The sequence below is a fragment of the Globicephala melas genome, chromosome 19, assembly GCF_963455315.2.
Source record: "Globicephala melas chromosome 19, mGloMel1.2, whole genome shotgun sequence".
NCBI lineage: Eukaryota > Metazoa > Chordata > Mammalia > Artiodactyla > Delphinidae > Globicephala > Globicephala melas.
In genome coordinates this window covers 3,910,725-3,924,267 of record NC_083332.1, presented here as the reverse complement: position 1 = coordinate 3,924,267, position 13,543 = coordinate 3,910,725, and the positions used below count along the sequence as shown (strand labels likewise).

General features: G+C 45.8%; 1 protein-coding gene across 2 annotated transcripts; it reads left to right on the top strand.

Annotated features, from left to right (window-relative positions):
• Nucleotides 1–5,439: 5,439 nt before the first annotated feature.
• RPS9 (ribosomal protein S9) lies at nucleotides 5,440–12,975 on the top strand. 2 transcript variants are annotated; one of them, XM_030847884.3, is made up of 5 exons: nucleotides 5,440–5,554; nucleotides 5,811–5,926; nucleotides 6,143–6,265; nucleotides 11,479–11,665; nucleotides 11,754–11,931. In XM_030847884.3, exons 2-5 carry the CDS (start codon nucleotides 5,830–5,832, stop codon nucleotides 11,764–11,766), a joined length of 420 nt encoding a protein of 139 aa, XP_030703744.1. In that variant the 5' UTR covers nucleotides 5,440–5,554; nucleotides 5,811–5,829; the 3' UTR covers nucleotides 11,767–11,931. The 2 variants fall into 2 exon arrangements, with proteins under 2 accessions (XP_030703744.1, XP_030703743.1); XM_030847883.3 differs by lacking the exon at nucleotides 11,754–11,931 and adding an exon at nucleotides 12,717–12,975 and having other exon boundaries at nucleotides 5,445–5,554.
• Nucleotides 12,976–13,543: the final 568 nt, after the last annotated feature.

The window sequence follows — 13,543 nt, the reverse complement described above, 5'->3', positions numbered from 1 at the left end:
ATCAAACCCGTGCCCCCTGCATTAGAAGGCAAAGTCTTTTTTTTTTTAAATAAATTTATTTATTTTTGGCTGCATTGGGTCTTTGTTGCTGTGCGTGGGCTTTCTCTAGTTGCGGCAAGCGGGGGCTACTCTTCGTTGCGGTGCGCGGGCTTCTCATTGGGGTGACTTCTCTTGTTGTGGAGCATGGGCTCTAGGAGCGTGGGCTTCAGTAGTTGTGGCGCACGGGCTTAGTTGCTCCGCGGCATGTGGGATCTTCCCGGACCAGGGCCCGAACCCGTGTCCCCTGCATTGGCAGGCAGATTCTTAACCACTGCGCCACCAGGGAAGTTCCTATATCTTGATTTTTTAAATGTGTAGCTTTGTTTGGTCACATAGATTTCGTTACTGTAATACAGTCACATGGTGAAAATTCTGGGGCTGAAAGTCTCCACCTCTGGTTCTCAATTTCTACCCCTCCCCCAATTTCTTTTCTTTCTTGCCCTATTTGGTGAATAAACTTGATAGACTCTTGATGTCCTGCAAGCTTAGATTATTTATTTATTTATTTTTGGCTGCACCGTGTGGCATGTGGGATCCTAGTTCCCCAAACAGGGATAGAATCCGCACTCCCTGCAGTGGAAGCACGGAGTCTTAACCACTGGACCTCCAGGGAATTCCCTCAGCTTAGATTTTAATTTAAACTAGGATACTAACTCCTGCCTGGCTAACACTCTATACTTTTGCTTGTTTTGTAATTTCTCCAAGACCTCTCTTCTCTCTACAACAAGGTACTTTGATGACTCAGTACCTGCGTCCTGAGTCTTCCCTCTCAAAAGTTCCTCATTAAAAACCATTCTGGGCTCCCCTGGTGGCGCAGTGGTTGAGAGTCCGCCTGCCGATGCAGGGGACACGGGTCCGTGCCCTGGTCCGGGAAGATCCCACATGCCATGGAGCGGCTGGGCCTGTAAGCCATGGCCGCTTAGCCTGTGTGTCCGGAGCCTGTGCTCCGCAACGGGAGAGGCCACAACAGTGAGAGGCCCGCGTACCGCAAAAAAACACAAAAAAACAAAAAAAAAACTATTCTGAGGGCCTCCACATGCAAAAAAGAAAAAATCCAGATACAGACTTTACACCCTTTACAAAAATTAACTCAAAATGGATCATCGACCTAAATGTAAAAATGCAAAACTATAGAACTCCAGGTAGATAACATAGGAGAAAACCTAGATGACCTTGGGTATGGCGATGACATTTTACTTTATTTATTTATTACTTTTTTAATACATTTATTTATTTTTATTTTTGGTTGCGTTGGGTCTTCGTTGCTGCGTGTGGGCTTTCTCTAGTTGCAGCGAGTGGGCTTCTCATTGCAGTGGCTTCTCGTTGCAGAGCACGGGCTCTAGGCGGGGGGGGGGGGGCTTCAGTAGTTGTGGCACGCAGGCTCAGTAGTTGTGGCTTACAGGCTCTAGAGCGCAGTCTCGGTAGTTGTGGCACAAGGGCTTAGTTGCTCCTCAGCATGTGGGATCTTCCCAGACTAGGGCTGGAACCAGTGTCCCCTGCATTGGCAGGCAGATTCTTTACCACTGTGCCACCAGGGAAGTACCATCAATGACATTTTAGATACGGCACTAAAAGGCATGATCTGTGAAAGAAAAAATAGATATGCTGGACTTCGTTAAAATTAAAAAACTTCCGTGAGAAAATATTGCAAAAGACACATCTGATACAGGATTGTTATCCAAAATATACAAAGAACTCTTCAAAGTCAACAATAAGAAAACAACCTGATTAAAAAAATGGACCAGAGACCTTAACAGATACCTCACCAAAGAATATAAAAAGATGCTAATACGCACGTGAAAAGATGTTCCACATCATCTGTCATCAAGGAATGCAAATTAAAGCAATGATGAGTGGGGAAGGTCATCACCCTTTCCCTATACATTGCCCTGTGCATCTCTTCCATCTGGATGTTCATGGGTTATATCCTTTTATAATAAACCTCTAATTTTAGTAAGTAAGATGTTTCTCAGTTCTGTAAGCTGCTCTAGCAAATGAATCGAACCTGAGGAGGGGGTTGTTGGAAACTCTGAAACACCAATGATGCATGTATAGTTAAGTTATTCATACATTTAACAATGTTTTGACTGTCAGCTTATATGTTAAGCCTGTGCTAAGACACTGAAAAACAGGAAAGATGAGGTCTCTGCCCTCCTATAGACTTTTTAAAAAATTTTATTTTTAAAAATTTTAAAAAATATTTATTTGGTTGCGTTGGGCGGGCTCCTTAGTTGCAGCTTGCTGGCTCCTTAGTTGTGGCATGCGAACTCTTAGTTGCATCATGCACGTGGGATCTAGTTCCCTGACCAGGGATCGAACCCAGGCCCCCTGAATTGGAAGTGTGGAGTCTTAACCACTGCACCACCAGGGAAGTCCCTGCCCTCCTATAACTTTTTTGTCTGGGAGCTAACTTGTAAACAAGAAAACAAAAAAGAGCAAGGTAGTTTGACAGATACAGAAATACAATGAGAGAATAATAATGATAACGGTAGCTAACGCTGAGTGCTTTCTTGGTGCCAAGCACTATCTTAAGCAATTTGCATAGATTGCATCATTTCATCCTTATGATAACCCTATGAGGTGGGTGCGGTCGCCACCCCCATTTTATAGATGGGGAAGCTGAGGCACAGAATGACTGAGAAACTTGTCTGAAGTATTAGAGCTAGTAATTGAGGATTGCTGAATTTGAACCTAAGCATCTGGATAGAGCAGGGTGATGTCATAAAGGAAAGGATTGAGTGGGACTGTTGCTCTGAGGAGGGAATACTGACTGCTGAGTCTGCTGGACAGCAGCTGCATAAAACAGCGGTGAAGAGCATGGGCTATGGAGCCAGACTGTCCCAGCTGCAATGCTGGCCTGACTTCTAGTTGCTGAGAGACTGAATATACAAATAGACAATGGCCAGATCATATATGAAAACAGAACTCTGATCCACAGCCTGCAGCAGCCTGCCCAGAAAACCAGACCCCTTATCTGTAATAAACAGCTCAGCACTGGTCAGAATGGCCATCATCAAAAAGTCTACAAATAATACATGCTGGAGAGGGTGTGAAGAAAAGGGAACCCTCCTACACTCTTGGTGGGAATGTAAATTGGTGCAGCCACTATGGAGAACAGTATGGAGGTTCCTTCAAAAACTAAAAATAGAATTATCATATGATCCAGCAATCCCACTCCTGGGCACATATCCAGGGAAAACCATACTTTGAAAAGATACACGCACCCCAATGTCCATTGCAGCACTATTTACAATAGCCAGGACATGGAAGCAACCTAAATGTCCATCAACAGATGAATGGATAAAGAAGATGTGGTGTATATATACAGTGGAATGTTACTCAGCCATAAAAAAGAATGAAATATTGCCATTTACAGCAACATAGACATAGAGATTTTCATACTAAGTGAAGTAAGTCAGACAGAGAAAGACAAGTATTCTATGATATCACTTATATGTGGAATCTAAAAAAATGATACGAAGTGAACTTATTTGCAAAACAGAAACAGATTCACAGACATAGAAGACAAACTTATGGTCACCAAAGGGGACAATGTGGGGGAGGAATGATAAATTAGGAGTTTGGGATTAACATATACACACTACTATATGTAAAATGGATTAAAAAATAAGGATTTCCTGTATAGCACAGGGAAATATATTCAATATCTTGTAATAACCTATAATGGAAAAGAATCTGAAAAAAATATATATTTATAACTCAATCACTTTGCTGTACAAGTGAAACTAACACAATATTGTAAATCAACTATACTTCAATAAACAAAAACAGCTCAGGAAGCCAGGCTGCTATAAGGCAGGCTCGTAGGAAGTAACAATCTAAGGGGCCAAATAATAACCCCTACAACAATAGGTCCAAAAGGGCCAGGACTTGATTAGTAATTCACAACTCTACTAATTTTTGTCCCCACTTCCAATTTAGGACCAAGAAAAGAAAGCCAAATATGTACCCCAACCAATCGCATAGGGTACCTAACTTCTAGTCTGCCCATGTCTAGCTTCTCTATGACGACAGCCTCCAATCTGGGACACCTGAAGCCTTTCCTTTTTTTCTGCTATATAGCTTTCCCACACCTCTGCCTGCCTTTGAGTCTCTGCCAAAACATGAGTGATGGTGACTGACTCCCTTACGCTGAATAGATAGCCTTTGCTTGTTCTCATCCGGTCAGTCTTAATTTATTTCCACTTTGTGCAGTCTTGGGCAAGTTCTGTAACCACTTTTTGGTGCCTCAGTATCTGCCTCTATAAAATAGGATAATAGTATTAGTGCTCCTTAAGCAAGCATCTATAAAAGTATTACTATCAGGGAGGGCAACTTCTCTGAGAGTCCTCCTTAAATATGTATTAAGTAAGTTAACATATGTAAAGTTCTGAGAACAGGGCCTGATACATAGTAAATATTCCAGAATGTTACCTGTTACTATTTTTAGTAATGGAAATCATGGGTCACACGAATTAAAAACAAAACAAAACAAAAACAAACAAAAACAAAAAAACAAAAAGCCCATAAGGTGTTTAGCCCAAAGCCTAGCACATTTAGAGTGTTCATTAAATATTATCTAACAGCGATAAAGAAAGTCATTGGTGTGAATGGGATTATCCCAGAGAGGAAAGGACTAGAGGAAATAATCCTGAGAGGAAGATGTTGGCTGAGGAGATCAAAAAACAATGTATAACTTGCTCCAGGTTTATAACAAGAGGTGTCAGAACATTTTCCCTGTTCTGGAAACCCAAAGGAAACCTCAGGATGTAAACTGCTGTCTTTGATAAAGAGGCAGAAAGCCTTTTAATCATTGTGTCTTAAGTTAAAAAAGAGTCAGTCACCTTCTTAAAGAGGCTTCCCTGACCATCCTATCTGGAGTACCATTTTCCCTCAGTCATTATCAGTAATTTATTTTCTTCAGAGCACCACTCTGAAATGATCTACTTTATTATTATTTCTTCCCTGTTCCCCTAAGGCTCAAAGCTTCACGAGTAGAGGATTTGTTTTAGGGTTCAAAAGGGCAGACTGGCTTCTGGCTGTGCTTCGGGTTGACATTCTGATATGAAAAATGATTTTTTTCATTATTCATGGATATAACATTATCTTCTGGAAGGAGCTTTGATTTCGCACAGCTCCAACCGTCTGGGGATCTTTTCACAGAGACGGAGCCGGCTGAAGTCTAGTGGCGGTGGCGGTGAATACTCCAACTTTATACCGCGACTCAGAGGCTAGCTGACGGCACTTAAGTAACCACCCGAGGGCGGAGAGGAGTCCTCACTTCTCACCTGACGATGCTCCGACACCTTGTCAGCTAGAGACGGGGTCCTCCCAACTTAGCACGCCGCTCTGGCCCAACCTCTCGTCTCTATTGCTTTTTCCGCCCGCCAACGTCTTTTCTGATTGGTGCAGGCGGGCGCTGCGCGTGCTGACGTCACAAGACGGCGGCGCTGCTATAAGAGCGCGACCGGGGGACGCGTGCGCCTCTTTCTCGGTTACCGAAGCGGGCGCGAAGGTGAGGTGTAGCGCTGTGTTCTTTATTCCGGGTGTGGGTTGTAGGGTCTTGCGGACCATCCGAGCTTTAATGAGTTCGCTAAAGAAGATGCAGGTGAGATGAAGGTGGTTGTAGAGTAGTAGGAATGGTATCGGTTATAAAAGCTTGAGGGACGGTTCTCGCGATATTTTCCTGGGCGCCGCGAGGTTCTAGCTGAGTTGTGGGACTGCGCAGGCGCTGTTCCGAGTCCTCACTGTCCACTCTCCATTCCGCACAGACGGGCAAGTAGAGCCAGCATGCCGGTGGCCCGGAGCTGGGTTTGTCGCAAAACCTATGTGACCCCGCGGAGACCCTTCGAGAAGTCCCGCCTCGACCAAGAGCTGAAGCTGATCGGTGAGTGACTAATGCAGAGTTTCTGCTTCCCGGGCCGGGGAAGCTAACACGTGGGTGAGGCTGCCCACGTGCTCATTCTACTGGAATCCCTTCGGTGTGTCCCCCTCCCTCTTCCCCAAATTCGGGATCGTTCGTTGTTTAGATTTTCTGTACCCCGAAACTACCAATCCTTTTCACTAGTCCGTGGGACTGAACTTGTTCGCCCATTCTTTGCAGGCGAGTATGGGCTCCGGAACAAACGTGAGGTCTGGAGGGTCAAATTTACCCTGGCCAAGATCCGCAAGGCTGCCCGGGAGCTGCTGACGCTGGATGAGAAAGACCCGCGGCGTCTGTTTGAAGGTGTGTATGGGAAACGTTGGGCTTCAGTTTCCTCTTGATTAGAACTAACAGTGCTCAGCAAGCTTGGCCACCTGGCTCTAGCTGTACACAGTGTAGCAAAACAGTACTGCTTATGTGTCTTGTTTACTGAGGGTGGGAGTAGACTGAAATTTCTGAAATGTCGGATGGTTCTAGCAGGGAGCGAGCTTTACTGCGTACACTTGCCTGCTTTAACGTGGTGGTCAAGGACATTTGCTCAAGGTCTGAACAGGATTTCAGAAATCCACAGGATTTCTTCCCTGTGGATTTCACAGGGAAGAACATTCCAGGTGATTTTGGAGAGGGTACAGATCGTATAGTAATTACAGTGACTAAAAAAATTGTGGTAAGGTACACGTGACAGAATTTATCATCTTTTACACTCTTAAAGTTCTAAATTTCTACTTTGAGATGGGGAGTTAATGGAGGGCTTTCGGAAGGAATGATTGACATGATCAAATTTTAGTAGGACCTCTTAAATTGTCAAGTGGCAAAAATATTAAGATAGCTGGTATTATATAAAGCTCACTGAATGCCTTTTTCTAAGCTCTTGGTGTACATTATTTAATCTGCACAAGCAGCCTCATAGCAGGTACTGATAATACTTCCTCAAATGAGCAAATGGTCAGAGGCCTCCCACCATAGGTGGGACTGGAGGGCAGGCTCCAGAGTTCAGGTGAGTTCAGCGATGGGGATGGAATGAGGATTCCAGGGGAAGCTTAGAGAACATCACCAAAAGTTGAACCAGTGTCTAAGTGTAAGATGTAATCAGTAGACTTGGTTAGTGTGTTCTACATTGTATCCTGGTGTGGAAGATACATATGTACACACACACACACACATACATACATACAGTTCGTGATTCTGACAGATGTGAGTTTGGCTGTAGGTGGTTCTGTATCTTGTTTTTTTTTTTGTAACAGTTTTTATTGGGATAAAACTTACACAACATGAAGTTTACTCAGAGTGTCTACAGCTTGTTTTTAATTAGTTGCCTCTAAAACTGGCCACGGCCTAGGTGTCATCTTGATAACTTGCATTTGGCCTGTCCCTGGGAAATCTTGATTTCTGGTGAAAAGCAGGAGGGGCTGGGAAACCCGCCAGGCTTCCTTGGGCACCTCACTTTTTATTCTCAATCAGGGTTGCTAGTCTGATTTTTCTCCCAAACTGTGGCTAAGGAAGTGCTGTTACACTCCTCGCTGTTAAGCATGAGTGGTCATCCATATTAGAGGCTGAGAAAGGCTTGGAGCGCGTGTAACTAACTACCACACATTTATCACTTTCATCTGTCCTAGACCCATAAACTGCTTTGACAGTCTCATGATAATTGAGGAATCTCCCCCATGGACACTGGTATTGGGTGGGACTTTATCCCCGAGTCTGGGGGACAGACCGAAGCTGGTTCTGGTCTCAGGGGGAGCTTGCTGAAGATAGAGATAATCACAGAGAAACTTAGGTGATAAGCAGTCATGTGACCAAGAGATGGCATAGGGCAGTGTGAGAGGCCAGTGTCCGGGGATTATTTGGTTTTCCGGGGTGGAAGTTGCAAGAGGGAAGCATCAGGTAGCACACTTTCTAGTGAATGAAGCTCTTTAGATTCCTGGGGTGGGGAGGAGGAGCCTGCAAGCTCTCAGGCGTTCTGCAGCCTTTCCCACTAAGGTGTGAGAGTCTCATCTGATAAAAAGACTTACTGGTTCTTTCAGTCCCTTACAGGTGTGAACTCCTTCCTTACACCAGCTTAAGGAGGACAGGTATTACATCCATTTTTCACATTAGAAACTAAGGCACTTACAGGCTTGCCGCATGCCATAGTGACAAGGGCCCCTTTGCCACTGAGGTGCCCACTGGCTTACATTTTTAAAAAATTTATTGGTTTGGATTTTACATTTAAAAAACTGATTGTGGGGGGCTTCCAGTGGTTAAGACTCCACGCTCCCAATGCAGGGCCCTGGGTTCGATCCCTGGTCAGGGAACTAGATCCCACACGCATGCCGCGACTGAGTTTGCATGCCACAACTAAGGAGCCCTCGAGCTGCAGCTAAGGAGCCGGCCTGCCTCAACTAAGACCTGGCACAACCAAATAAAAGTAAATAGATGGATAGATAGATAAACAGATAGATAAAATTAGTCTAAAAAAAAGGAAAACTGATTGATTGTTAATGCTTTGGCCAGATGGAGCCCATGTAACAATTTTTAGTAGTTGGACATGATCCTGTTGAAGATGCAGTTTATGGGTGTTATTTTTGTCTTCATAGCACATAAGGTTTTTCCTGTATTGATGACCCTCCCCATTGTTTAAGGATGTAGGTGTTTTAATAGTAAATATGAAATATACTTTTGAAGTAATACAGGTTGAATTATTGTCAGGTTTCTATTTTCTAATGTAAGGACAAAAAGGCATGAAGTGTCCAAACTGGTAGATAATCCCAAACTCACTTTTGTTTACCTTTGAGTAAGTTTTTATATTACTATTTGAATATCATATCTTTTAAATTGAGGTATAATTTATAATTCATTATTATATTAGTTTCAGGTACACTTAGTTTTATAGTTATAAAACTTTTTCTTGTGATGAGAAGTTTTAAGGTCTCGTGTTTTTGAGTTGCATTTTCCTGATGATTAATGATGTTGAGCACATTTTCTTGTGCTTTTTGGCCACCTGTATGTCTTTGGGAAAACGTCTATTCAGATCATCTTCCCATTTTTAATTGAGGTGTTTGTTTTTTTGGGTTTTTAAAATAATTTTTTATAGATTTATTTAGTTTTGGCTGCGTTGGGTCTTCATTGCTGCTCGTGGGCTTTCTCTAGTTGCAGGGAGCAGAGGCTACTCTTCATTGCGGGGCGCAAACTTCTCATCGCGGTGGCCTCTCGTTGCGGAGCGTGGGCTTTAGACACTTGGGCTTCAGTAGTTGTGGCTCGCTGGCTCTAGAGTGCAGGCTCAGTAGTTGTGGCGCACGGGCTTAGTTGCTCAGATTAGTTGTGGCGTGTGGGATCTTCCTGGACCAGGGCTCGAACCTGTGTCCCCTGCATTGGCAGGCGGATTCTTAACCACTGCGCCACCAGGGAAGTCCATCATTTCTGCTCTTAAGTTGTATGAGTTCATTACATATTTTGGGTATTAACCCCTTATTAGATACATGATTTGCAAATATTTTCTCCCATTCTGTATGTTGCCTTTTCATTTCGTTAATTTCTTTTGCTGTGCAGAAGCTTTTTTGGTGTGGTCCCACTTGTTGATTTTTTTTTGTTTGTTTGTTTTTGGTACGCGGGCCTCCCACTGCTGTGGTCTCTCCCGTTGCGGAGCACAGGCTCTGGACTCGCAGGCCCAGTGGCCATGGCTCACGGGCCCAGCCGCTCCGTGGCATGTGGGATCCTCCCGGACCGGGGCACGAACCCGCGTCCCCTGCATCGGCAGGCGGACTCTCAACCACTGCGCCACCAGGGAAGCCCTGATTTTTGCTTTTGTAGCCTTTGCTTTAGGGTCAAATCCAAAAAAATCATCTCCAAGATATGTCAAGGACCTTACTGCCTATGTTTTCTTCTAGGAGTTTCCTGGCTTCAGGTCTTACATTCAAGTCTTTAATCCATTTTGAGTTTCTCCCCCCCACACACCCGCACCACCACCACACAGCTTGTGGGACCTTAGTTCCCCGACCAGGGATTGAGGAACCTGGGCCACGCCAGTGAAAGCACCCAGTCCTAACCACTGGACTGCCTGGGAATTCCCGATTTTGAGTTAATTTTTGTGTACAGGATAAGGTAGGGGTCCAGTTTCATTCTTGCATGTGACTGTCCAGTTTTCCCGACACCATTTATTGACGAGACTTTCCTTTCCCCGTTATATATTCCTGGCTCCTTTGTTGTAAATTGACCATTAATTTGTGTGGGTTTATTTCTGGGATCTTTATTCTGTTCCCTTGATGTGTTTTTTATGCCAATATCATACTGTTTTGATTACTCTAGCTTTGTAACGTATATAGCTTTGTTCTTAAGATTGGCTTTAGCTATTCAGGGTCTCGTGGTACCATAAAAATTTAGGATTCTTTGTTCTTTTTCTGTGAAAAATGGCATTGGAATTTTGATAGGGATTGCATTGAATCTGTATATTGCTTTTAGGTAGTGTGGACATTTTAACTATATCTTTCCATTTATTTGTGTCTTAAATATTTTTCATCAGTGCCTTATATTTTTCATTGTGTAGGCTTTTCATCTTTTATGCGGTTGTAAATGGGAGAATATCCTTGTTTTGTGTTCAGCATTTATTCAGTGCATATTATGACCTGGGGTGTTGGGAAAGGTATATAGTACATATAGTATGTTTCTGCATTTAGATTCTGGTCTGGTAGGTTCCTGGTCTGCTAGGAAGACTTTTGTCATCACAGTGAGCCATCTTTCCTTCAAGCTTTGCCTGGGGGCAAGGGAGGGGATGGGTGGTAATGGTGCTTTTGCCCCCAGTGTCAGTGTGTTAGTGATAATCCTGTGTGGTGTTGAGGAGCTCAGTGAGTGTGAGCCTGGGGGAAGGGGTTTGCCCACAGCATCCCACGAGCTGTCCTGAGTGGAGCTTTGGATGCCCATGGACAGGAAGTAGCGAGGCCTCCTGAAAGTAGAGTTGTGTAAAAGGTAGAAGCTGACCTCTGCTGGATTACTTTATGCCAGGCATTGTTAGGTCCACACCATCTTTTTAGTAGAAAATCTCAGAATGATAAAATGGATGACATGTACTCAGCTTAAATGTATGCCCAGTCTTTTCAGGCCTATAAGATTGGTTCTGATACTGTTCCAATATTATAGATACGGAAGGTGGTTTAACCTCATTTGCTTAGTAGGGCTTTCTTGACTCTAGAATATTAGCTCTTAGCCGCCCTGCTGTGTTATGGGAGGAATAGTTTAGGAACAGCAGCACTTAGACTTTTGCAGATGAATGCTAAGCCTTTCAAGAGGGTTGTCTCGTTTCCTCTTCCCAACAACTCTGGAAGGTTCTTCCTTTTTCAGGTGAGCAGAGTTGTGTGTAGCCACCTGCCTTAGGGTAGTGTGAGGATTCCGTTAGTCATGTAATAGCATGTTGAGTCCTGTATCAGAATTAGCTCTTACTTCCTACTTTGTCCCACCACCATGATTTGGAGGTGGAGGATTTGAACCCAGAAGTCTGAGGTCGGCCAGAATGCTGAGGCAGGCCTTCTTTCCCCTCTTACCAGGCAATGCCTTGCTGCGGCGACTCGTCCGTATCGGGGTGCTGGACGAGGGCAAGATGAAGCTGGATTACATCTTGGGCCTGAAGATTGAGGATTTCTTGGAGAGACGCCTGCAGACCCAGGTCTTCAAGCTGGGCCTGGCCAAGTCCATCCACCACGCCCGTGTGCTGATCCGCCAGCGCCATATCAGGTACCACCTCTGGGCTCCCTGAGCCTTCCCCACCCCATCCCCTCTGATGGTTGCCCTCACTAAGCCGCTGTCCCTATCTCCTGTGCAGCCCTTGGAGGTGATGAAGGTGTGAGCTCCCCTTGAGGGTGCAGATTGACCCCCTACAAACAGCTCACGGGGGAGCTGGGGGCAGCCTCATCCCCCCCGTAGCCCAGCGCAAGGGTCACTGCGGCTGGAGCCGTACACCTTGCGAAGGCTTCTACGAGGCGTGCAGGTAGCTGGACAGGTAACAGCCCTTGGTGTCCAGTTGCGAGGAGTCATTGGGGCTAACTGACTTGTGTGGGTTCGGCTGTGTAGTGGGCCCTTGTGGAGCCACTCCAGGCCCTGATCACCACAGTGCACTCTCCTGTCGGCCTTAATTTGGTGAGTTCACCACAGGCCAAGGTCTGCCACAGTGAAGACCAGAGGCCAGATGGGTCTTTATCTGAGTACTCAGTTTACCCTTTGTAAATTGGGCCCTGTTCATGAGGCCCAGTTGAGCTGTGTAGTAAGTGGGTGGGATACATGCATACTGAATTTCTGCCGCAGCCTTTCGTTAGCCGTGTGACCCATGGGCAGGAGCCTCTCAACGTTGCTTGTCTGAAATGAAACGACCCCAGTCCTTTCGGGTTGCTGCTTCGAAGACAGTGAAACTGCACCTGCTAATAGAGCTCAGTGTGTGACACACACAGTTGAGAATATTTGAAGTGTCTGGCACAGCTGTGTATTTGAAAAGCAGGTCTTGGGTTTATATGCTGCCACCTCACCTCATTCGCTCTGGTCTCGTGGGTTACTGCTGAATTGCTCTCTCCCTTCTGTGAGGTGTGAATGTAAAGGTGGATGCATTTGTGTGAATTAGGTGATGCCTGAAAACTCTCCGGAACACACAGCAGTTCTTTAGGATCAGGAGCCCTTCCCGTTTATTGCTTCAGTCAGTGCAGCTCTATAGCACCAGCCCTGTCAGCTGCAAAGCACAGGCAGAGGAGGGCAGCATCCTGCTTCCCTGTCCTGCTCACCTGCCGTCCCCCTCCAGGGTCCGCAAGCAGGTGGTGAACATCCCGTCCTTCATTGTCCGCCTGGACTCCCAGAAGCACATCGACTTCTCCCTCCGTTCTCCGTACGGGGGCGGCCGCCCAGGCCGCGTGAAGAGGAAGAACGCCAAGAAGGGCCAGGGCGGGGCTGGAGCTGGCGATGACGAGGAGGAGGATTGAGCCCACCCGGGCCCGCCAGGGCTGATGGAGTCTAGTTTTCCAGTCAGATAATAAAACGACATCCACACTTCAGAACTGGTGTTCATTGGTGTGCCTCTTTTCCTCCGTGCTCTGAACACAAGCCTTCTGTGGTGGGAAGTGCAGGCTGCGTCCTTCAGCGGGTTTCCACACGTGCACAGAGGGGCCGGGTCGGCTTTGTTCAGGTGCTTGAGACCACCTGCGAGATGGTGGTCCTTTTCCTCTTAGGGCTGGGCTACGGTGTCCTAACAAACATCTCTACACTTATCACAGCAGGGAGACCAGTAGTAGTGTGAGGAAGGTTCTTTGAGGCAAAACGAGAAGGAAATTCTCAGCCACCCATTTGCATGTGGGGCGAGGAGTCATTTCCAGGCAGAGGATGCAGGGGAACCCTGCCCCTCCCCCTGCATTTGGAGTTTCTGATGATCCTCTTGGTCCCAAGGGAGGTGGGCTCCCCTTTTCTCTGTTTGAGAAGCTACCTCAGGCAGGGAAGGAAGGGGCTTGGTCTCAGGAAATGAGGAACACTTGGCATTGAGCAGCTGCAGCCACAGGGCACACTAGGCCCGGTCTGGGGGGGTTTGTGGGTGTGATGCAAGTGTGATGTAAGAGCCAGCTTCACAGTCAGGGCTCA